The following is a 25,964-nucleotide window of genomic DNA, read 5'->3' on the forward strand; positions in this document are numbered from 1 at the left end:
TTTGAATTCAGGGCCAGGCAGGCACTCTTCCACTCGAGTCATGCCCCCAGCCCTTTTTTCACTTTAGTTCTTTTTTGGATAGGGTCTCGTGCTTTTTGGGCAGCTATGGACTGTGATCCTCTACCTACACTTTCTGAGTAGCTAGGATTTAAAGGTATGATCCACCATGTCTGACCTACCAAGGTGTTTTATACACATCATTTCTCCTCCCTAAAATCCTTTCAGCTATTAACAATCTCATTGTACCAATAAGGAAAATGAGATACTGAAACATCCCGTAACTTTCTCAAAGTCCCTGTCCACCACATGGCAGTCAGATTTCAGATCAAGCACTCTAATTCCACGGTATGCACATATACAATACCTATTTATCTACATTCTTCTTCATGTCTGATGTCATTCACTTCTCAGTCTCAACTATCACCATGTGCCAATGACTTCAAGATGTCTCTGGCTCTAATCTCGAGTCACAGACCAATTTCTAACCATCTACGGACAGTTTTGCCAATATGGTACTAGCACTTCAGTTTTGACATAGCCAGTCTTTGCTCCCTACAAAGTTCTTTATCCTGCATCCCAATCAATGTTGGTTACCAACAATGCAGGTCACTCAAGTCAGAATGTTGAGAGGCTTTCGGAAAACCTCCCTGTCAATTCTTCTGCTACCCCTTAAGCCTCTCTCTACCCTCTTCCTCAAAATTCAGCCACAAATTTGATTCATGTCTCCACAGGCTTGGATTGGTGCACTGGCCCTCCAGGTCTGCCTCCCACCCCACTTTCAAGCAATTTTCTGTACTTCCAGGAGAACTATTTTTCTAAAATTAGCTTAGGCTTCCTACTGTCCTCAAAATATTTAGTTCATTCTTCAGCACAGCATAAAAAAAGACACATCAGAGTTTGGTTCAGTCTGTTTCAGGCCTAATTTCTCACAACTGCCCCTCATTTACCTCACTCTACTCATCTTTAACCCATAAGAGACAGTACCTATTCTATGATGTCTCTGCCCATCTAGTTCTTCTGCACAGAACACCTTTTCTCCCTCTTCTGCTTCATTAACTGCCACTCATCCTTATTATCTTATTGTGAAATATTCCTGGATTTCTCCAGCTGAGATAGTATCCTATGACTAGTGCTATCCAGAGACGGCTTAACAATAATAAACAGGTGTTCAATTATGCTTACCTTGTTGAACTGCCTTAAAACGTGGTTTATTAATGGAAAACTGATGGTAATATTGCTTATGTCTAAATGCTTAGATAAAGCAAAAGGATCTGGATATTAAGTACCTTCCAGTCTTTGGGATCAAGTGTTTTCAGCATGGGAAACTCCTCTAACTGCAATTCTTCATCTTCTGATTCCTCTGATAACTCTTTCTTATCCTCCAGTTCCTGAAAAGAGGCAGAAGCATTTCTGTTTCTCCTCTTAATGAAAGCTTCAAACCATCTTCCTACAGGTTCAACTTGACAAAGTGCAGAGGCTGTGATAGAAAACATTAACAGAAACTTCAATGTATTCCACTGGATTGCCCAGGATACATTTGTTTCAAGGCAACAAGCTTTCTTAGGAAGATCAAAACAATGATACTATCAGAATATAATTTTAAAACCACTATGAAAATAATTGCAGTCATCCAGTTTACATAAATGTTAGCAAGAAATTATTCTAACATTTACAAATTATTTCATCAGTTCATTGACAAATTAAAAAATTCAGAAACGTCAACAGCAAATCAATGTTTCTGGAAATATGTGAGGAAGGTGACAAACAGGAAAAAAGTGTTATAAAGTGCTTTTCTTTTAAACAATAGTAATAAAGCAATAAAGAATGATAAAATGTCACCAAGAGCTAGCCTTGAAAAAAAAAATCCAAACTCAATTCAAACTACATTAATTGTTAAACTCTTGAATTTAAATGGTTCCCAGTTAGCTTAAGGATTCACTAGCACTGACTTGTTCTGAAAGACAATTTTTCAAGCAGATAATGGGATTTACTCCAACAGGTGTGCAGGAGCGGAACAAGCTGTGACTCTAGACCAAAAGCTTTGGGGTTTAGTCTAGGTCTGACAATGTCTTGAAATGATTCAGAGAGGTCTTCAACTGTAAGATAAGAACAATATCTAACTCAGTTCCTAAAGACTGAACCAGAAAGCATAAAAGCACTTTGAGAATTACAAACTTATGCAAAAAGTTAAGGCTTTATTTCTGGGAAGTGGGGGTAAATCACTGTCTAGCTGCTTATTAGTAATTCAAAAATAGTAATTTCAGTCGGGAAAAAGTGAACTCTTAATTTTAATTCCAAATTCCTTAAAAAAAAAAAATCAAAAAACCATTTGGATACTGAGTAACTTGGATCAAAGTTTTTCCTTGTATCGGAAGAGCAGTTTTTCAAAAAAAGCAATTTACTTTTCACGCTTTAGTTGGATAGATTTACGATGTCCTCCAACTTACACAGGAGAGGATTCAGATCCAGAGAAGTATCACCTCTAGTGTGGGTGTGGCTTTTAAAAACTGCCTTTCAAGCCAACTTGTATAATTACAAAGAGACACAAACATGCAACACGTGCCACGGGACACATTCAGAATCACACTCAACAAGCGTCTATATAAGTGATTATGGGATTTCATGTAGATCACCGAGACGGGAGACTTTAAGTGCTGTCCAGTGCTAATAAATCTAAGAATCTACGGCAGGATGTAGTTTCACTTGTAATGTCTGCCTTTCAAAGTCTACGCCAACCTTTCCAGTAGCACGGGCAAGGGTCTTTTTAATACTAAGCACAAGGGGCAGTGTCTGAACTCTGCCACTTGGAATGAATACAAGGCCTGAGAATACCAGAGGCCGAGGAAAGCGTTTACTAGAGCGTTAACGCGGCTTCCAGGCACGTGCGGTGCTCGCTGCGGTCAGTCTCTTCGCCCTAGGCAAGGAGGTGCTTACGGGACTCTCTTTATGGGCCACTGGAGGGTTCAGTCCCAAACCGCTCTGCCCGATCCATGAGTCAGCAGCCCAGGGTGCAGAACGAAGACGCCCCCCACCCTATCTTCCAATCTAGGGTCGGGTTACTTTGTGGGAAGAAGCTAAAGGGCACTCGTCATGGCACCACAAGTCCCGGAGCTCGTGGCTGCGGTCACGGGTGGAGAGATCCTGGGGCTGCGAGGCACAGGACTGAGGCAGGAGCCTGAGGCGGGCGGGCACCTACCAGAGGTCAGCGCGTGGGTGATGGCGGTGCACTGGCCGTCCGCGGCGCTAGGCAGGAGCAGCATTGTGGCGCTAGGGCTAGACCTGCGGGCGCGTCGGCTCTCGGACCAGGCGAAGGTCCCTCAGCGTCCCCTCCAGCTCTACCTCCCGGTCCAAGCCTCGCGCCCAAGCTATACGACGCACGAGAACCGGCGCATGGAGACTACCAGTAAGCACTTCCGGGATGGGATTTCGTGCTGCGTGCGCCGATACCATCCGCGCCAACGTGTGCGGCACCCTGGTTCCGTCTCTGTTTCTGATTCGGCTGGAGAGCAAGGCATACGAAGGAATGGTTCCTAGACTAATCAGTCCCCGGTGAAAGGAATTATTTTCTTCCCTGAATGCAATACATAGAAAACAAAAGCTGCTCAGGAGGGTGAGGCCCTGGGTTAATACCCGGCACACAAAAGTAAAATCATTTCCCTTTATATTTTTAATTCCTGCTACTAATTTATACATTAGTCTAATTTTTCTAGTAGCTCTACTTGTATAAGTAAGAGTCGGGTAGGAACTAATATTGATAATGGTTAGTATAGCATATATATCCATAATTACTTATGTATAACTATGGTGCATTGTGTTTACATTAATAATAATGATAGCTAACATTTGTCGTGCTATTAGTTTACCTACGTTATCTCTTTTAATACTCATTTAAATAAGAAAACACTCTTTCAAGGCCTGCAATACTTTTATCATGCTCTATCAGGTGAATTTTTCTTTCAAGATATTTTCGGTTACAGGTCTCTGAGGATTAATTGTTTAATGTACAGTGAAGTTAACTGTATTCTTATGAATAAGCTTCCTTCTAGAATTGAGGTCAAAAGCAAAAGAAAACCCATGCATGAAGTATCTCTCCCAACAGCAGTATCTGGAATAGGTTGAGTAAAATGGACTTGAGACACTATTTATTAAAGACACTTAGAATTAGCAAATTATTTTCTAGGGATTAAATTTTCACTGTTAAAAACACTGAATTGGCCTGTATATCTACTGCATGACAAAACTGTCACTTCAAATTTGGCATTATAAAAATGGAACTAATCATCTCCCCAAAACCTCTTTCTGACCCTTTATTAATGCAGCCATTGTTAAAATTATTCAAGGTGCAAACATTCTAAACACATTTTTTCTCACACCTCCTCCCGTCTACTCTAACCATCACATCAACTATAATATGAAATTTACTATCTTCATCATTTCTAGTGTACATACAGTTCAGTAGAGTTGTATATTCACATTGTTGTACAATCTCCAGCACTCTTTTAATCTTGTAAAACTGAAACTCTCTTTACTTTGAGTAATAACCCTTTCCTTCTCCCAGCCCCAGGCAACCACTCTTCTACTTCTTTTTTTCCTATTTATTATCTGCATGAATTTGATGAGGTACTTCATATAAGTAGAAGCATGTAGTATTTGTGTTTTTGTGACTTACTCACTAGTATAATTTCCTCATGGTGCAAATATTGTACACATATCAATATTTCTTTCCTTTGTAAGGATGAATAATATTTTATTGTATGCACAAACCACATTTTTCTTACCCACTGTAGATGCACAGTGGGCTGCTTCCACCTTTGGCCTATTGTGAATAAGGCAGCTATGGACATGAGTGTACAAGTATCTCTTTGAGATCCTGTTTTCAACTATTTGGGGTATATACCCATAAGTGAATTGGTAGATCACACAGTGATTGTTTTTATTTTTTTGAGGACCCACCACACTTTTCCACTGCCATTGAACCATTTTACATTCCTACCAACGAGGCACAAAGATTCCGTTTTTCCACATCCTCACCAAACTGACTTTTTAAAAAATAATCATTTTAATGGGTATGAGCTACTTTTGATTTACATTTCTCAATCAACAATGTTGAACTTCATCTTCCCATGTGTTTGTTGGCCATTTGTTATCTTCTTTGAAAAAATACACAAGTTCTTTGCCTATCTTCTCTTCTGTTTTTTCTTTGTCCGTGTTAAACATCAGATTGTTTTTGTTGTTCTTTGTATATTTTGTATATTAATTCCTTATTTTCCAGTTAGGCGCTCTCCCACGTGAGCCACACCTCCATCCCCTGAGGTAAAGGGAAAATTAAATTCAGAGATTAAAGAAGTTACACTAGACTGCAGAGTAAACCCATGACTAAATCAGGATTTAGAGTCAGGGACTGGGCCAGGGCAGGTCTTGAAATGCATTACTCGGGGACCGTAAAAGACAGAAAATGGGGAAGGGTCAGGCGGACCAACGTTCCTCCTGATTGGTCATCTCCCTACAGCACCACCAAGCCACAAGCATTTTCTTCAGGATTTTTTGGCCCCTTGAGCGCACCGCAAATGAGCGCCGACGCCGGCTCTACTTCCGGTGGGGAAGGGAAAGGAAAGGCGCCACCGGAAGCTAAGAAGGTGCTGTGTAATCACTAAGAGCAGAGGCTCAGTGGTCTGCTACAATGCCGGATTACCTCGGTGCCGATCAGCGGAAAACCAAAGAGGATGAGAAGGACGACAAGCCCATCCGAGGTCAGTTGATGGTTCTAAGAAGAGCTGGACGCCAGCCGGCTCAGGGCTCCGTTTCTTCTGACCCTCGTCAGGATGTAGTCGCGGGCGGCATTCTCGGCCCTGCGCTCTTTCCCCTCTTCCCCTCTCTCTTCCCTTTCCCTCTCCCCTCTTTCTCCCTTGCTCTTACTTGCTCTCCTGATCCCTCCCTCCTTCCCCCCAAGTTCTTTATTGATCTGCTCTGCTGCTGATCGTACTTTTATTCATTCTTGTCTTAATGAGTTTTGCAGCCTAACTGGGCTTTCAAAAGTTCCCTTTCCTGTTGATGGTGGGTTAACTGATCCCTCCTCCAAGTGTAACAAGTTGGTGCTATCAATATGTAGCCAGAATCTTGAGACATCATTTTCTTTAAAACAACATTTATTTGACTGCATAATACCTTCAAAAGGTTCAAAACTCAAGAGTTAGATACATTTGAAAAGTCTCTCCTTGCCCCAGTCTCCAAACTTCTTGGTGGAGACAACCATTTTGTATGTCTTTCTAGACACTGCCTAGACATGTACAAGCGAGTCTGCTTATATAGGTATATGTATACATATTTTACATAAAGGTAGCATGCTGTACATACTTCAGCATCTTGCTTTTTAAAAATCTTTATTTTAGAGAGTTCTTATCATTATACAGTGCTTGTCTCCGTGCATAGTGTGCCATTTAATAGGTGTACAATAAACATTGAATCATCGATGAACATTTAGACATTTCCAGTCTGTCACAGTTACAAAGTGCCTTGTTCATATAACTTACCACACGAAGTTACAAGGTAAATTCTAGAAGAGGAGTAGTAACGTTGATATTGCTAAGTTACTGTCTACAGAGATTATGCCAGTTGGTGTGTTTTTACTTACAATGCATGAACTAGATGTACCATTTGAGGACATGTTTTCTTCCTAGTAGCTCTTTTTGTAGTCTCATCTTTGTTACTTTCATTTTGTTCCTTACAAGCTATTTTAACATGTTGTTATGGTGTTTTTTTTAATGGCTTGCTTTTCCCTTACTTAACAATTTTAACCTCTTTTAGTGCTCTTTCTTCACCATTTATACCCTCCTCCCAAAGAAAGAGTGTTTGTCTGTCTTCATCCCACTCTACTCTTTCTCTTAAAAGTAGTTGAGGACATTGAAAATCTCAGAGGTACTCTACCTGTTAGAGAATGTTATTCACAGAAATTTAGTATTTTATCTGTTTATAGAGATCTATGTATTTCCCTGAATATATTATTCTATAAAAGTATTAATAAGTTTATTTCTTAAACACAGTTATGAATAACGTATATAGAATTTTTCATATTTCTTCATCAGTATCTTATTTGATCTTTACAGAATCACTGTGAAGGTAAAACTAGTATTATCCCAGGTTTATAGATGATAAAATTAATGCTCAGGGAGATTAAATGGTTTTTCCAAGGTTACCTGGCAAGTACATGACTTTTTTTTCGGACTACTTCATAAGTTATTTCGTTCGCAAACCCCTTGTTCTTTTGGCGCCTAGTCTTTGCTCTGTGGCATCATTTTGATTGTTGTTAGCAATTATACTGATGATCTTTGTTTATCTCATCACTGAGCCTTAAGTGATTGTTATTAGATTCTGTTGTTAAACAAACCTTCTTTACTTGTTTTATTTATTTATTTATTTTTGGTGGGGTTTTGAACTCTGGGGTTTCATGCTTGCAAAGCAGGTTCTGTACTGCTTGAGGCGCACCTCCTTCCATTTCGCTCTGGTTATTTTGGAGATGGAGTCTGGATATCTATTTGACTGAGCTGGCCTGGAACCTCAATCCTTCCTTTTTTTTGTTTTAGAGGATGTAATACTGATTTTGCCCTTTCTCCTCTGGGACTTTGTCAGTTACCACCTCCATTGTTTGTTTTCCTGTGAAATTTTCTCTGTTTATTCCTATAAATATGCTAAAAACACTTGAAATATGCCTAAGAAAACTCATTTTTTTTGACAGTACTAGGATTTGGACTCTGGACTGTGCACTTGTTAGGCAGGCACTCTACTCCTTTATGCATGGTTCCAGTGCTTTTTGCTTTAGCTGTTTTTTGTTTAGTTTTTTTCCCTGGGACTGCCCTGGACCCAGATCCCCCTAGTTGTAGTTTCCTATGTAGCTGGAATACCACCACGCCTAGCTTATTGGTTGAGATGGGGTCTTGTTAACTCTTTGCCCAGGCTAGCCTCCAACTCATGATCTTCCTGAATACTACCTCCTGAGTAGCCAGCTTTTGGCTTTCGGAACCTGGCTAACTTCACTTAAGATGATGTTCTCCGAAATGTTATCATTAGCTGGTAAATGGATGGAATTGGAGAACATCATTCTGAGTGAGGTTAGCCTGGCCCAAAAGACCAAAAATTGTCTGTTCTACCTCATATGTGGACATTAGATTAAGGGCAAACACAACAAGGGGATTGGACTTTGAGCACATGATAAAAGCAAGAGCACACAAGGGAGGGGTGAGGATAGGTAAGACACTTAAAAAATTAGCTAGCATATGTTGCCCTTAACGCAGAGAAACTAAAGCAGATACCTTAAAAGCAACTGAGGCCAATAGGAAAAGGGGACCAGGAACTAGAGAAAAGGTTAGATCAAAAAGAATTAACCTAGAAGGCAACACACACAGGAAATCAATGTGAGTCAATGCCCTGTATAGCTATCCTTATCTCAACCAGCAAAAACCCTTGTTCCTTCCTATTATTGCTTATACTCTCTCTTCAAAAAAATTAGAGATAAGGGCAAAATAGTTTCTGCCAGGTATTGAGGGAGTGGGTGGTAAGGGAGGGGGTGGGGGCAAAGGGGAGAAATGACCCAAGCCTTGTATGCACATATGAATAATAAAACAATTAAAAAAAAAGATGATGTTCTCTAGTTCCACCCATTTACTTGTGAATGACAAAATTTCATCCTTTGTGACTGAGTAAAATTCCATTGTGTATAAATACCACATTTTCTTGGTCCATTCGTTGGTTGTGGGGCATCTTGGCTGTTTCCATAGCTTGGCTGTTTTAAATAGTGCTACAATAAACATGGGTGTGCAGGGGCTTTGGTAATAACTTGAGTCACATTCCTTCGGGTATATCCCTAGAAGTGGTATTGCTGGATCATATGGCAGATATATGTTTAGTTTTTCTTCGTAATGGTTTCCATAGTGGTTGTACTAGCTTACATTCCCACCAGCAGTGTATGAGGGTTACCTTTTCCCCCACATCACCAGCAATTGTTTTTGGTGGTGTTCTTGATGATAGCCATTCTAACGGGTGAGATGGGATCTTAGTGTGGTTTTGATTTTCATTTCCTTTATGGTCAGGGATGGTGATCATTTTTTCATGTGTTTTTTGGCCATTTGGATTTCTTCCTTAGAAAAAGTTCTGTGTAGTTCATTTGCCCACTTCTTTATTGGTTCACTGATTTTTGGGGAGTTTAGTTTTTTGAGCTCTGTGTATATTCTGGTTATCAGTCCTTTGTCTGATGTAAAGCTAGCAGATATTTTCTCCCACTCTGTATTGTTCTCTTCAATTTAGAGACCATTTCTTTTGTTGTGCAGAAGCTTTTTAATTTCATGTAGTCCCATTTGTCCATCCTTTCCCTTAGTTGCTTGACTGATGGAGTTCCTTGCCTATTCCTATAGTTTCCAGGATACTCCCTGCTCTTTCGTGTACTAACTGCAAGGTTTCAGGTCTGCTATTAAGCTCCTTAATCCACTTTGAGTTGATACTAGTATAGGGTGACAGGCATGGATCTAGTTTCGTTTTCTGCAGGTAGATAGCCACTTTTTCCCAGCACCATTTGTTGAAGAGGCTGTCTTTTCTCCATTGTATGTTTTCGGTGCCTTTGTTAAAAATAAGGAGGACATAGCTGTGTGGATTCATATCCAGGTCCTCTTTTCTGTTCCACTGGTCTTCATATCTGTTTTGTGCCAGTACCATGCTATTTTTCATTGCTGTGGCTCTGTAGTATAGTTTGAAATCAGGTATTGTGATACCTCCAGCATTGCTCTTTTTGCTCAATGCCTTGGCTGTTTGCAGTCTTTTGTGTTTCCAAATGAACTTTAGGGTAGATTTTTCAATCTCTCACTTTATAGGCTTATTAAGGAATAAATAATGCATTATATCTCTAATAACAGTGCACCATACAGTAAATATTTCAATAAATGGCAGTTGTTATTTTGCCCACTGCATCTTCCTTTATTACTTATTAAGCTTTAGCTTGCCTTCATGTCTCTTACTGAACACTTCTGTTTGTCCTCCCTTTGAAAGCTGCTTCTCTTTCCTTCATATAATGTTTTCATGTGACTTCTTTTTTCGAGCTCAGGGCTTCACACTTGCCAGGCAGTCGCTCTATCACATGAGCCACTCCACTAGCTTCATGTGTTGTTTTTTTTTTTCCTAAAGTTTTGATTTTGGTGATTTCATTCATTCTTATCTTGTACTACCTCCTCTCAAATGTGATTCTCTGATAATTTTTTTGATTTTATGCTGGCACCTGAATGTAGCATCAGATTTCTCTCTGCCTTTTAGATTGCACATTGGGATATACTGTTAGGGAGTCCCTAAAACTATCTTCAGATTCAGTACAGTTGGCCTTGTGATTATGATTTATTATAGCAAAAAAATGCAAAACAAAATCAATAAAAACAAAAGGTATAAGGGACATTGGGGTGAAGAAGACAAGGTTTGTCTTCTGGTGGAGTCACACAGGATGCTTCTAATTTTCCTAGTAACAACTTGTGACAACATGTGTATAGTGTTACCAACCAGGGGAGTGTGTTAGAGACTCTGCCTGGTGTTTTATTTAGGGCTGGTCATGTAGGCAGCCTTTGCCAAGCACATATCAAAACTCTAGACTCTCAGAAAGAAAGCAGGTGTTTTGTATAAATCATGTGCTTTGTGCACTCAGTGAACTACTAATATTATCCATTCTAGAAATGGTGGAAACCCTCCCCAAATCCACATTTTCAGACATCAACCAAGGGCAAACCTTGTATGTAGGTCTTTTCAAACGAGAACAGTTGTGCTTTGTTTACTCTTCTGCACAGGTAGTAATACAACATGCTGCGGAAGAAAATTGAGATGGAAGCTGGGTATTTTCCTTTGCTACCAGTTTCTGTCATGAGTTCTCTGTTCTGTTAGAAAGTGCCACCTTCCATCGAGATGCCCAGGTACAAAGCCTGGGCATCATGTTTGATTGTTCTCTTCCTCAGCTCCTCGATTCATTCAGTTGGCATACACTGCAGATTTTTCCTCTGAGGACTTTTTATCCAAATTTTTCTTTCCATTTTTGTTGGCACCATCCTACAGGAGGTTCTTGTGACCTCCAACTGGCCTCATATATCATTCAGTCTGTTCCTTAGCTAATTCTTTCTAAGGTGCAGTTCCTATAATGTCCAGATGTGCTGTTGCCCCTACTAATTCATTCTGGAACTCATGAAATACCTTTCCAGGGCTCCAAACCTCCAACTGCCCAATTTTTCTGCAAGTATACTATATTTCACCTAACTAAACTGATGTAGTTGCTGTTATCTAAGCATGCTTTTTCTTCTACCATTCTTTTTTTTAAAGCTACCCAGCCCTGTGAAAATAGCTTATCATTCCAAATTGAAAAAAAAATATCCTGTTTTGGGGGTTGGGAGTGAGACTGGGGTTTGAACTCTGGGCTTCTTCCTTGCAAAGTAGGCACTCTACCACTTGAGCCACACTTACAGTCCATTTTGCTCTGGTTATTTTGAAGATGGGGTCATCCAAACTATTTGCTCAGGCTGGCTTTGAACTACCATCCTTCCAGTCTCAGCCTCCCAAGTAGCTAGGATTACAGGTGTGAGCTGCTGGCACTGGTAACAAAAATATATTCTTTAAAATACACAATTGTTTTTTGATATTCATTGTAGGTATGTTCTACAAAGTCCCTACAAATACTAAACTGTTGCTCCTAAGAGAAGGAATAGATGGTAGATAGATAGACAGATAGATCTTACAGATCCTAATCTTTTTGTGCACATGGTACTGGAGATTGAACTCAGGGCTTTAGGCTTGCTAGACAGGTGCTCTCCCACTTGAGCCATGCACCCAGACCTTTTAGCTCTTAGTTACTTAGGGGATAGGGTCTCAATTTATGCCCAGCTGCCTTCGACCACTATTCTGACCCTCCTATTGATGCTTTCCGAGTAATTTGGATGAGAGACGCTTGCAACCATACCTAGCTTTTTATTGGTTCTGCTGGGGTCTCATGTACTGGCCTGGAGTGTCAATCTTAACCTTCCAAGTAGCTAGGATTACAGGTACGAGCCACAGTGCTCAGCCAGATCCCTATCTTCAAACAACTCATCCTCATACATAGATGTCTTTTCTTTATTTTACAAAAGAGTAAACAGTTGGAAGTATTGAGTGACTTGCCTGAGGCTACCCCACTAACAGATTTCAGGGTTGGGATCCAACCCTGTTCAACTGGTGGGTGAGCTTCATGGGCAATACTTCAGTACCCCAACATTTCTGTCATCTGGTCATTTCTGAAACAAGAGGGCACTATGTATGTTTGAAAATAACCACAAAAGCATGTGACTATTGATTTGGGGATTGCAATTAAATTTTAGTTACTAGGCAGATTCACAGATGCAGAATCCACCATTGAAGAGGATTGACTATTAATCACTTGAAATCCCAATAACCACGGTTAACATTCAGGTGAACACAAGTAAGTCTCACCTCCACATTTATTTTAAAGGATTTTTGCATAGAAACAAATATGCACATTCTGTATTTTTGTTAACCTGCCTGTTTCATTTACTAGTACAAGCACTGCACTGAATTATCACTTTAATGGTTGCATTGTATGTCATTGTTTGAATATAGTATATTCAACCAAGATCCTTAATAGATGTGTTTAAAGTATATAAAACATGTCACGTATACAATGTGTTTTATTCCCCTCCCCCAATTAAATAAAAGTTCCTTAAATCTATGTTGTATATATCATCATAATCTTCCTCAATTTTTGGCAATTAAAGCAGTTCAAATTGAACAGATAAATAGATCAGTTTCCATTTCTTATTGAATCTCATGTATTTCTCTTCTGTTAGCTCTGGATGAGGGGGATATTGCCTTGCTGAAAACTTACGTAAGTCCTTTATACAACTACAAAATGTAGATGTTTTATGTTAAAACAAAACTGTTTTGGTTTTGCCTTTACATACTAATTAGAAGAGAACGTTAGTAGTTCATAGTAATCTTCACTGAAAAAAGGTACTTACCTAAAATTTCTATCTAGACTAGATCAGAGAGTAAGTATTCAGCATGTCTAAACTTAAACATTACATTTATACTATTTCTAATTTAAGGATGGTATTATATTGCAAAATATTTGAAATAATTTACACAAATGTTTACTGTATTTTAAATGTATATAACTGAATTAGATCTGAAATGGAAAGTTCGTATGCATAGAAATCAGTCTTATTTTCATTTCTTACCTTGCATGCTGGTGGATTGGCTGGGGGGAAATTATTGGCTTAGGAATACTTCTGAAAAATGATACATTCCCTTCTTTTCACTTCACAGACTTTGGAAATGTAAAGCTATTAAGATTCTAAATGTTAAGTTTAAAATCTGTTTAATAAATTGTTGAAATGCTGATGTTCTAATTAAACTGATCTTCACTTAGGGTCAAAGCACTTACTCTAGGCAGATCAAGCAGGTTGAGGATGACATTCAACAACTTCTTAAAAAAATTAATGAGCTCACGGGTATGCATTTTTTTATTTGCATTTCCTCTCTTTAAATGATGTGCCAATTAAAGTTTAAATACAAATTTTGCTTCTTTGTGAATTACAGATTAAAAAGATTATCTTTTCTAATCTGTTAAGAAATTGGAGGGTATTTAGTAATCTCTTTCATTGCTTTTTTACAACTAGGTTTAATTCTTATGCAATTAATAAGCATAATCATCCTCTGAGGAATGTGAATACATGAATAATAAAATACAAAAAAAAATCATCCTCTAAGAAAGTAATGTTTCTATTGGATAAAGCCTACTTCAGTAAGCTCCAATAAATCACAATAATTATAAGTTCAGTAATTGAATAAAAATATGATTTCACATAGTATTGCTAAAGTAAGTGGGCCATTGCCTAATAGTTGGAAATTTTCTTGGGAACTTGAGTGGTAAAACTCTCTATATTTGACCTATATGAAAATGTTTTTTTGATTTGATAATTGCTTTAGGGCAGTGTTTTTCAACTGTGTTGATTTTGCCCCCCCCAGGATTTGGCAAGGTCTAGAGGTGTCATGATTCTCCTGACTTGAGGAGGGGGTACTAGTGACATCTAGTGGCTAGAGACCAGGGATGCCGCTAAACGTCCAAAAATATATCAGACAATCCTTGTAAGAGTTTCATCCTAAAATGTCAGAGGTGCTGTGGTTGAGAAAGCTTGCTTTTAATGCAGTAGTACTGCATTTCAGTGAATTCTGTTCTGTTTCTCTCCATAGGTATTAAAGAGTCTGACACTGGCCTGGCACCACCAGCACTCTGGGATTTGGCTGCAGATAAGCAAACTCTCCAGAGTGAACAACCTTTGCAGGTTGCAAGGTATGCAGTTTATTTTTATCTGTATTTCCAAGCACTTTTTAGAGTTTCAGGAATAATGCAATAATTTATAAAGAACTTTTGTTCAGATTTCACATAAATAAAGCTTTAGGAATCTGGAGTTAAAATTTTGTTCCTTAATTAAAAAATACATGAAATCATAATCATGTAAATTATACAAATGATAAAGGTACGGAACAAGTATGAAAACATCCCTTTTCATTCTTGCTCTCCCAATTGCCTTTCTCAAACATAACTACTGAAAATACTTTGGTTCTCTTTTTTTTGCGGGGTAGTGGGTGGTACGGGGGTTTGAACTCAGGTTTCACACTTGCTAGGCAGGCACTCTTATCACTTGAGCCACTCCGCCAGCTCTTTTTTGTGTTGGGTATTTTCAAGATAGGGTCTTGTGAACTGTTTGCTAGGCTGACTTTGAACCGAAATCATCCTGATCTCTGCCTCCTAAGTAACTAGGATTGCAGGCGTGAGCCACTAGTGCTTGGCTAGTTTGGTCCCCTTAATCTGCTTTTTGTGTATCTTCATGTTTATATCTGTACTCAGAGAAGCAGGCTTATTTGATATAACTACATGAGTTGGAAATCTTTCATTGTATTTAATATAGGATTATGTCTTTATTTTCTTTTCTCTCTTTAAAAAAACTACATAATCTGTAGATGTAAGTTTTTTTCAATTTCTGTCATACACAGAGCTATAGTGAACATTCATATTAACTATTTCTTTGTTGTACATGCATACATTTCCATATGGTAGTTTACTAGAAGTGATTATGTAATCAAAGGTATTTATAATTTTGAAAATTTGTGAAAACAAGTAGTTTCCATGTTGTAGCATGTATATAATCACTTATTTTTATGACCAATTAATATTCCAGTCTTATTTCTCTCTATTGATACTCTCTTTTTGGTGAAACATTGTTCTCATTCTTCTCATTAATTCTTAGACATGGCTTCCTTTAGTTCTTTGATATTGATTTCATTGAGTAAGACTGAGCTGAGCTTCCTGAGGCACAGTTTCTGTTGACTACTTTTTTTCCCTATGTATGGTCTATAATTGCCTGTTTCTTTTGATGTATCATATTTTTTGTTGAAACCAGGGCATTTTAATGTGTCATCTATGGAAATCAGATTTTTTCCTTTCCCTAGTTTATTATTGTTAGTGCTTGTTGTTATTTTTTAAGTTTTTTGTTCAGCGTTTTGGTAGTTCAACTGAGTTAAATAGTTGTGGCTGGTAGAGCTGTCACACAGAGTGAGCTCTGAGTCAGGTAAGATAATGACAGACTCTGAAAATGGAGCTAGCTGCAGGACAGGTCAAATAGTTGACCGTTCTTTGGGGATTTGGCTTCTGAGAGCTCTAAACACATTCTACCTGTTTTGTAGCTGTGAGGCTGCTAGTTTTTTAGCACTGTGATTGTGAGGCTGGTGGCTTTTAAGTCTACTACACAGCTAGGGAGAGGAGGAAGAGTTAAAAGCACAACAAGATTCTTGTTACTAAGATTCAGCCATTTTTCTTGAATGAACATTCCTTATATTGTTGTAGTCCTTTAGGTTTTTTTTGTTTTCAATTTTGTTTTTTTTGCGGTATTGGAGTTTGAACTCAGGGCTTTGTGCTTTACTACTTGAGCTACTTTGCCAGTGCATTTTGCTTTGGTTATTATTTTTTGTTTTGTTTTATTTTTGGTGGCACTGGGGTTTGAACTCAGGTCCTCACACTTGCTACGCAGGTGCTCTTACCACTCGAGCCACTCTGCCAGCCTGCTTTGGTTATTTTTGAGAAGGATCTTGCTTTTTGCCCAGGCCAGCCTGGACTATGATTCTCCTATTTTATATTTTCTTCAATGGCTGAGATGACAGACACATCCCTCACGTCCAGCTTTTATTGGTTGAGATAAAGTCTCGTAAATTTTTTTGTTCCAGGCTAGTCTGAACCACGATCCTCTGATCTCAGCCTCCCTTGTAGCCAGGATGACAGGCACACAACACCATACATAGCTATTGGTTAAGATGGGGTCTTGTGAACTTTTTTGCCCAGGCTGGTCTCAGACTGAGATCCTACTGATCTCAGCCTCCCAAGTAGCTAGAATTACAATTGTGAGCCACCATGCCTGGCTCCTTTAGTTAATTTCTAGAGTTCTGAAAATGTTGATTTTGACTGTTTATGCCAGTGCTCTTGTTGCTTTTAAGGAGGAGTAGATTGTTGAAGGTTCTTATTCAGTCATTCTAGAAGTGAAAGTTCCTGTATGTGTACTTTTTAAACTGTGGATTAAAAAATCCACTTCTGTAGATATAGTAGAAGCAGGACCTGTCAGCAAAGTAGTGATACATAAAATTCTTCTCCTATAGACATTGGATAGTAATAGTAAACAGAGTCCTGCCACATAATTTTACTATAAGGACAAAGCATTGCTACTGTTAGCTCTGCCTGTATGCTGACGGTATTTGTCTATACTTATTGCTGTGACTTATGTAGCAGCTTCCTACCATGACTTCTATATTCTACTGACTTTCTTCAGTAGACAGATACTGTAGATACTATGGTATTGTAAATTCACCTTTACCAGCTCACACAGAAAGTGAATACATTGACTTTAAAAATTGCAACTGCAGAAAGTGAACTAAAAGTAAAACTTGAAACAGTGAAAACATTTGTTACTGAATTTGGCTAACTTCTAACAGGGAAAATAAAAAGCAAAACAACTTAATATGTAAAAGGGTATCACTAATAACAAAGGACTATAACTAAGAAATTCAAGAACTTCCTAATGAACTAGTTGGGTTTAATTTCCAGGGGAAATATATCGTTTGAAAATTTTATGTGTTAGCTAAAGTTGAGAGGACCCTTGGATTGAGTATGGAATGGGATCTTTAACAGTGGCCCAGTTCTGGTTTACAACTTCTCAGTAGTATACTGTGTGCCCTGGAGAGAGTCTGGTTACTTGAAATCCTTATAGGTGGTTTAGGTTCCTTACTCTAACCAAGCCTTTTGCTGTATTAGGTGTACAAAGATAATCAATGCTGATTCAGAGGACCCAAAATACATTATCAATGTGAAGCAGTTTGCCAAGTTTGTGGTGGACCTCAGTGATCAGGTAGCACCTACTGACATTGAAGAAGGGATGAGAGTTGGGTAAGATTTTTATTTACAATTAATATGCTTCCTTCACTAAAGACACTAAGTCACATTCACTTCCTTGGCTTTTTTGTGAATGCATAGAGTGCCATGGAATATGGAGAGACAGTGTAGTAATGGACAACTGAACATCCTTTCTTCTCCAACTCCCTAACTTCCTACCAGCTTCCCCTTCCCACTCCCACTATTGCTTTTTATGATGGCTTCATATGTTCACAATGAAAGTAAATGTAGAATTTTAGAGCTGAGTTTAAGGTAACATGGTAGAGGTGGAGGAAATACTTCCTTGAGGACAGTTATGAGGATAAAGTCAGTGAACAGCTATAGTAATTCACTCAGTAAATATTTTAAATCCCTCCTCCCCACCTTGGGTCCTATAGGTCATTTCTCACTTAAGGATGGTGATTTCATGTCTTGAGTTTGTTATTTTCTGTATAGCTTTGTATAATTTTAAGGACTCTGACTCTCTTGCTTGTTTAAAATATGATTTTGAGGATAGAAAAAACTAAACATAAAAACCCTTTGAAAACTTAAACAACATATTAGTATTTTTTTACTTCCTTAGTGTGGACAGAAATAAGTATCAAATTCACATTCCACTGCCTCCTAAGATTGATCCCACAGTTACTATGATGCAGGTAAGAAACCATGGGAGGGAAGAGGATTGGCTTGATTTAATATAATTGCATCTATCCCAAAAACTCGAAATTTTTAAGTAATAAAGTGTTAACATATACCAAGTATATATACCAAAGAGTTGCCAAAATTTTAAAAGTAGCTATTCAGATGAGAAAATTTTTTTTCATCATTATTTTTTTTCTTTTATTCATATATGCATACAATGTTTGGGTCATTTCTCTCCCCTTCCCCCCACCCCATCCCTTATTCCCCCGCCCTCTCCTTCTCCCCCACTTTTGCCCTTATCTCTAATTTTGTTGAAGAGAGAGTATAAGCAATAATAGGAAGGACCAAGGGTTTTTGCTAGTTGAGATAAGGATAGCTATACAGGGAGTTGACTTGCATTGCTTTCCTGTGCATGTGTGTTACCTTCTAAATTAATTCTTCTCAAACTAACCTTTTCTCTAGTTCCTGGTTTCCTTCTCCTATTGGCCTCTGTCACTTTAAAGTATCTGCATTAGTTAGATGAGAAGATTTTTATCAGTCCTTATTTTGTTTGTCTTGCTTATTAATGTCATAATGTGTAGTACAGCAAATAGTACTAGGACACTGGCTAACATACTCTGTTTTTGTTAAGATTCTTGTTATAGTCTGACTTTTTTTGTGTGTGTGTGGTATTGAGTCTATCGTACTGGATTTGGGTTAGTATTCAAAAACCTAGGACTATGTTGTGTAATTTTATCCTTCTTTTAGGTGGAGGAAAAACCTGATGTCACATACAGTGACGTTGGTGGCTGTAAGGAACAGATTGAGAAATTGCGAGAAGTAGTTGAAACCCCATTACTTCATGTAAGTAGCTAAGTGTTGCATTTAAATTTCTTTGTTTAAAGGTGTAATAGTCTGTTGTGTATTGGGCACTAAAATTGTTTGTATATTAGATAGCTGTTAAGTGTAATAATTTTCTTAATGAAAATTTTTGAGAGTGGAGGAGTGGAGAGATGGTAAGTTTCAGAAGAGACAAACAAAAAGGATTGAGTGGTCAAGTATATTTAAAAAAAAGAAAGAATCTGGCTGATTGCTGTGGATCACACTTGTAATCCTAGCTACTTGGGAGGTAGAGATTGGGAGGATCATGGTTTGAGACTAGCCTGGGCAAGAAGTTTGCAATATCCCCCAGTCTCAATCAATAAAAAAAAAAGCTGAGTACAGTGAGGTACACCTGTCATTCCAAATACACAAGAAGCATAAATAGGAGGATTGGGGTCCAGGCTGGACCAAGAATAAATGTGAGATCCTGTTCAAAATATATCTACAGTAAAAAGGGTTGGGGGTGTGGCTCAAGTGGTAGAGCTCCTGCCTGGAGAGTGCAGAGCCCTGAGTTCAAACCCCAATACCACCCCCTCCCCCCCAAAAAAGAAAAAACAAAAACAAGAGATCCGTTTTGACCCTTTAGATTGACAAAGGAAATTCCAGTGTAACCTCTAGCAATACGTTAACTATATTATAGGTTATTGTTTAAAGTGAGGAAAATATTTTGTTAAGGCTGGATAGTAAAAGCACTTTTAAAAACCATTTAGCTCACGCCTATAATCCTAGCTACTCAGGAGGATTGTGGTTCGAAGCCAGCCCTGGGCAAATAGTTCATGGGACACTATCTTGAAAACACCCATCACAGAAAAAAGGGCTGGTGGAGTGACTCAAGGTGTAGACCCTGAGTTTAAACCCCAGTACCACCAAAAAAAAAAAAAAAGCCATTCAGCCTTATGTGTTGATATTTAATGTAGTTTAGCTTTGATGTCTTAGAATAAGAAATCAGATCAAGTATATAAATAGTGGGCCTGATTTTCAATGTAGAAGTAGTCTTATTTTTATTATGCAGAAATGATAAGTGTTAATATTATTTTTCTGCCACAGCCAGAGAGATTTGTTAACCTTGGTATTGAGCCTCCAAAGGGTGTGCTGCTGTTTGGTCCCCCTGGCACAGGCAAGACACTCTGTGCTAGGGCAGTTGCCAATAGGACTGATGCTTGCTTCATTCGAGTTATTGGATCTGAACTTGTACAGAAATACGTTGGTGAGGTAAAGTAAATTTATCAAAATCAAATAATATGTATCTCTGTGAAAGATTTATAAAGTATGAGTGAAGTTAAAATTATCATTCCATGTTGAGGGATTGAGGCCTGAAATTTCTGGAGTGTTCATTGTAATTAGTAGTTCAAGAGCCCAGAAGCTAGGTGGTTTTGCTTGTGGTCATTTGGAAACAGGCAACCATTTAAAATTTTAATCAGCTTGCTTCCTCAGAAGGATGACATTTTATACAGATTTGGTTTGTGAAATGCCCAGTCAATGAAATTTCATTTTAGGGAAAGTATTTTATGGTCTGATGAGAAAGAGGGAATATAGGTTATTCATTTGTATGTACATGGTATATGTACACATAACGTGTTTATATTGTATCTGAAACTTACTAATGATGAGTGTGCTTGAAACAAGAATTAAAAAAGGGGCTGTGTGAGTCAAGTGAGATATATTTTGATTTTCCGATAAATTTAATGATCGGCAGTCCCAAGTGATAGATCAGATGCTTTTATTTCCTTATGTTTTGCTGATTAGAATGATGTCTTTATTTTATTTTATTTAACAATACTAATTTAAGACCTTTGTAGGTCTTCAGGTTAGTGCTATTAGATACTGAATCATGAAAATTACTTAATACTGAAGATACTAATCAATGTGATAATACAGGTAGCAAACATCAATATTTTTACTAGTGTGTATTGTACATAGAGGTTTTGTGTGGTATTTCCATGCATACATATAGTGTACTGTGGGCAAGTTCACTCCTCCTTCATTGCTCCCTTTCCCCTGAACTTCAGTCTTGAAAAAGCTCTAGGTAACGATGATTGAGTGTGCTGTTAGGAATAAACACTGAAAAATGTGTAGCATAACTGTTCATCTTATTTTAAAAGAATTTAAACCTGACTGATTAATAATAAATCAATCTTTCTCATTAGGGGGCTCGAATGGTTCGTGAGCTCTTTGAAATGGCCAGAACAAAAAAAGCTTGCCTCATCTTCTTTGATGAAATTGATGCCATTGGAGGTATGGATGATATTTTAGTGCATTAGTTTAGGATTGGATTTCATGAAAGCGCTAAACTGATACACATTAGAGTTCTGTGTTAATCTTGCTCAGAATTTTAATTCCAACACTTACAAGCTCTGGCACATTACAGCCACAGATCTAATAAATAGGGCTAGATCAAAAAGAAATATTATATAGCATTAACATTTTCTAAAGCCTGTATTTTTGTACTATTTAATTTTATTCCTTCAACACATTTTCCACACTTTAGCAACTCCTAAATTGAGATGATGCATCTTCCCTTAACGTGATAAGAAAGCACTGGGGTACAATTTAATTGGTGGTGGTTTATCTTTGTTTATATAAAGTAATGTTACTGTTGACTTCGTAGATTTGATGAAATACAGTAGTAGCCTCAGTTGGCTTAATTTATAAAGAAATTATTAGTCCTGCCTTGTTTATTTTATGGTTTAATAAATATTAGACTTTGAAAACACTGAACTGTGCTGTAGGTGTTAGAGTAATAATTTGCAGTATCTATAGAGGTTTTATATATCCAGTCAGTTGCTGTTTAATGAACTTAATGACAAAAATGACTTGATTCAACCCTGTAGCACTGTTTGGGTAAGAGTCTTGTCTTTAGACTCCTTGGGCATTGTTGGGTTTAGATATTGTACCATTAGTGTTTTCAAAGGCCGTAATTTGGCCACAGTATAGTAAGGCAGTGTTCTGACTCTGAAGTAACTCTTATAGTGTTGGAATAAGCCTGAAGATGTCAGGCTACTCTGAAGCTGTGGCTTACATGGTGGATTGTGTATGAAATAGTCTGTTAGGGGGCAAGAATACTAGAATTTACTTTTTGTATTTTTAATTTCATTTTTTGGTTTTTTTTGGTCAGTTGATTTAGTTTTTTCCTTTTCTTTTTTGTTTTGTTTTTGAGACAAGAGTCTTGCTATGTAGTTCATGCTGGCCTCGAATTCATAATCCTCCATCTTCAGTCTCCCAAGTGCTGGGATTACTAGCATTAATTTTTTTGTGTGTATTTTTACGTCCTCTTTTTGTGTGTGTGTGTGTGTTTATAGTGTATGCATTAATGCAATAGAATGTATTTATATAACTTAAAAATTAAAAAAATATATTGGAGGCTGTTATTTTTTTTTCCCTTTCTTGCTCTTTTGGTTTAAATGAAAGAGACTGACATGAACCCAGAGTACTTTAGTATATCAAAGGCAGCTTGATAGTAAACTGCTGTAGTTCTTTTTTATTATGGAATTAGCTGTATTTTAAAGGCACTTTTGAGAAGTTTAGAACAGTGTAACAGTATGCATGTTACTATGTCATCTTGTCCAGGCATATATTGTATTAAATAGTAGAGGTGTACTGGGCGCCAGTCTCTCATGCCTATAATCCTAGCTATTATTCATGAGACAGAGATTGGGAGGATTGCTGGGGGCAGATGGTTCAAGAGACCCTATCTCAAAAATACTCAACACAAAAAATACTCAAGTGATAGAGTGTCTGCCTAGCAAGTGTGAGATTCGGAATTTTAACCCCAATACTGCCCATAAAAAAAAAAAGAAGAAGAAATTGCAGAGGTTTTCTTGAGTTTTTTGGAAAACAAAATTCCTTGAAGATCTTCAAAAATCTATGTTAATCTATGGTGAATTCCCTTTCTAAAGCAAAGATTCACTTTCTAATTACTTTTGTGTAGGGCAGGCTGTTCTTACAAGGTTTGCTTCAAAGTAAGATGTACATTTTGCTGGAGAGTATACTTTGTGAGCTGAGATGTACACCATTTTCAAGTCAGGGTATGTACTCTGAGTGGACATGAAATGCTTCTCTTTCCTTTTGTCTTCTCAGGGGCTCGGTTTGATGATGGTGCTGGAGGAGACAATGAAGTGCAGAGAACAATGCTGGAATTGATAAATCAGCTGGATGGTTTTGATCCTCGAGGCAACATTAAAGTGCTGATGGCCACTAACAGACCTGATACTTTGGATCCAGCACTGATGAGGCCAGGAAGATTGGATAGGAAGATTGAATTTAGCTTACCTGATTTAGAGGTAGGAAAACAGTTTTATATGAGAAAAGGGATACTTGAAGTTTTTTCTTCCTGTGATGTTTTTCATTTTAATATTTGTCAATTCTTTGATTTTTAGGGTCGGACTCACATCTTTAAGATTCATGCTCGTTCAATGAGTGTTGAAAGAGATATCAGATTTGAATTGCTAGCACGCCTTTGTCCAAATAGCACTGGTAAGTGGAAAGGTCCTGCTTATTTTGCTGGTCTGTCTGTTTGGGCTTTAATTAAGCCCATTTATTTTTTTTTTTTGTTTGTTTGTAGGAGCTGAGATTAGAAGTGTCTGTACAGAAGCTGGTATGTTTGCAATTCGAGCACGGCGAAAAATTGCTACTGAGAAAGATTTCTTGGAAGCTGTAAATAAGGTCATTAAGTCTTATGCCAAATTTAGTGCTACTCCCCGCTACATGACATACAATTGAGCCCCAAAGCCTTTCAAATGAAACACTTCTTTTAGTTGGAATCTTAAGCTTATATAGACTTGTTAATAACCACCTTCCAGAAAAATAAATAAATGATTTCAAAATTGTATTCTTTCTTCCACATCTCTTTTTCTCTGTAGTATATAAGAGGTGATACTTAGTGTCATTAGGCAGAAAAGTTTGTTGCAATGTATGTTGACTGACTTTTGGTCCTACCATTTAAAGTTTTCAAATATAAACTGCTTAGACCATGTATATTCTTAGCTTCTGCTCGCTAGGTGGTGTGCATATATTATCCCATTTTATCCTCCCATCTGCCCAGTGAAGAAAATGAAATAGCTCTTAAGTTAATAGATACAGATATTTTCCTCCCTAATTTACCTGTAGTGGCAGGGCTGGCATTCAAGTCCAAGTTTGTTAGCTTCATTACTTATGTTTTATTATGCTCTTCTGCTGCTTATCAAAATGATTCATCTAGGCATATGACCACATGCATTGCAATAGTTTTCTCCCACCACATCCAATAATGAAGTCTTGGCCAAACCTTTTTAAAAGTGAAAGAAGCACTTGATGTATTTTGCTTTGCCACTTGAATTGGTAATTTTAATGAACAGCGAAATGATTGTAGATAAAGTAGAAAAATGTACACGTAATTTAATTTAGAAAACCCAGAATTGGTTTCTTACAGAAGTGACTATTTTTGTTTTATAAACAGTGGTTTGGTACTTTGACTATGCTCTGGTTGTACTTCTTGACTATAATGAGTTATTTTTAAAGTAAAAGTTGTATCACAATCCTCAACAGTATTCTTTAAAATTATTTCTTGTGCAACTATCACCACATCTTCTTTTCTACCACAATTACCCCCACCCCCACACACACTGAGGCCAAAGCACAATAACCAATGCTTTTATTGAAGTTCAATATTCATAAATTTCAACATAGCAAGAGTGGAATAAATTTTTAAGTCACAGAAGAAAAATTTGACATCATAGAAATACTGTGTTACACTGAAATACTTAAATCTATGAAAGTTTTCAAGTAGAAAAATTAAAGCCCTTCATTCATAAAATCTAATCAATATTCTTTCTCTGAGTTTTGATCAGATGAATTCTTTTTTCTAACCCTGCCCTAGTCTTTCTTGAGGTATAAAATAGAACAGACCATTCCTAGGTTATGCTTACAATAAAATTCACTCAAGGAATTGACCTGAGATGTATGTTTTTGAATTTTTGATTAAATGTAAGCATTTAGAATACACTCTGAATTCAGTCTTTCCCCTTTTCCTGTAGCCACCTACTTATGACATCAGGCAACTCACATTTGATGCGTTGAGCTTACTTAGGTCTACCATGATAAAACTGAATAATCTTGACATTTCAGGTAGGAACATGATGCAGTCTGGGTGCCTACATATTAAATATACAATGATGAGATCATGAGGGTACACAATATCTACAGTACACTGTAGTGTGATATTTAGTAGGTGACGTGTATTAAATGCATTCAGATTTATATTTGCAATTATAGGTTTATCAGGATATGACCCTATCATAAGCTGAGGAGCATCTGTATATAGGTATGTAGATTTGCCTATTTATACCAGGATGCTGATAAATTAGGACGCAAAGGGTTTATGACTTTAAGAAAATGTACTCTTAAGAGTTCCTTCAAAAACATTTCACATTTAAAAAATGTGATTAGATTCATAAAAAGTTTCCTGGTTGCTCCTCAGGTTCATATATTACTTAAAGCGAAGTGCTATACACTAGTACAGTGAAAATTCTGCTAAGCCTTTTTTGAAGGGAAGATGGGTTTTTAAGATGCTCAAACTTTTTTTTTTTTTTTTGTGGCACTGGGGTTTGAACTCAGGGCACTCTACCACTTGACCCATACCATCAACCCACAATACTCAAACTTGATTTAGTTCAAGTCAGTAAGCAGCATGTTACCTGGTACAGTGCTAACTTTTCACCCTTTTTTTGTTGCAATTTGAGGGGTTTTAATACTATTAGATGCATTTTGGTTATCTATGTATTTGGAGAATCAGATTTTTATCAGTTGTCAAATGTTTATTAGCACTCAAAACATTGTCAAGAATCTATACTAAGTCCTTAAAAGCATTTCTGAAAGGTGAACTCAAAAAGACCAACAGAATTTTTGTACTCACTAAAGCATACAGGCTCACACCAAGGAAATTTTGTTTCATTTTAGAATTTAAATTGATTTACTATCTTTAGAGGGGCAGACCTTATAAAGCCTC

At 37.5% G+C, this 25,964-nt stretch overlaps 2 protein-coding genes across 7 annotated transcripts in view; one reads left to right on the plus strand and one right to left on the minus strand.

The window, feature by feature from the left end:
• Dnajc2 (DnaJ heat shock protein family (Hsp40) member C2) overlaps window positions 1-3,474 on the minus strand; it is a 32,508-nt gene extending 29,034 nt beyond the window's left edge. The window contains exons 1-2 of one of the 5 annotated variants that reach the window (XM_074064918.1): window positions 3,197-3,474; window positions 1,287-1,477 (exon numbers count right to left, since the gene is read on the minus strand). In XM_074064918.1, the coding sequence (XP_073921019.1) occupies window positions 1,287-1,477; window positions 3,197-3,260 (255 nt within the window). In that variant the 5' untranslated portion in view covers window positions 3,261-3,474. Of the gene's footprint in view, window positions 1-1,286; window positions 1,478-3,196 lie in introns of those variants that run through there. The other 4 variants (XM_074064919.1, XM_074064917.1, XM_074064920.1 and 1 more) reach the window with 4 other exon arrangements.
• Window positions 3,475-5,592: 2,118 nt separating this feature from the next.
• Window positions 5,593-24,502, plus strand: Psmc2 (proteasome 26S subunit, ATPase 2). Of its 2 annotated transcripts, XM_074064924.1 has the most exons (12): window positions 5,593-5,750; window positions 12,849-12,886; window positions 13,430-13,511; window positions 14,254-14,353; window positions 17,363-17,494; window positions 18,063-18,135; window positions 18,869-18,964; window positions 20,030-20,194; window positions 21,130-21,217; window positions 23,060-23,262; window positions 23,359-23,455; window positions 23,544-24,502. In XM_074064924.1, the coding sequence occupies exons 1-12, from the start codon at window positions 5,681-5,683 to the stop codon at window positions 23,699-23,701; spliced, it is 1,302 nt and encodes a 433-aa protein (XP_073921025.1). In that variant the 5' UTR covers window positions 5,593-5,680; the 3' UTR covers window positions 23,702-24,502. The 2 variants fall into 2 exon arrangements, with proteins under 2 accessions (XP_073921025.1, XP_073921026.1); XM_074064925.1 differs by lacking the exons at window positions 12,849-12,886; window positions 13,430-13,511 and having other exon boundaries at window positions 5,605-5,750.
• The last annotated feature ends 1,462 nt before the right edge of the window (window positions 24,503-25,964 follow it).

The sequence above is a fragment of the Castor canadensis genome, chromosome 2 (genome assembly GCF_047511655.1).
Source record: "Castor canadensis chromosome 2, mCasCan1.hap1v2, whole genome shotgun sequence".
Classification (NCBI taxonomy): Eukaryota; Metazoa; Chordata; class Mammalia; order Rodentia; family Castoridae; genus Castor; species Castor canadensis.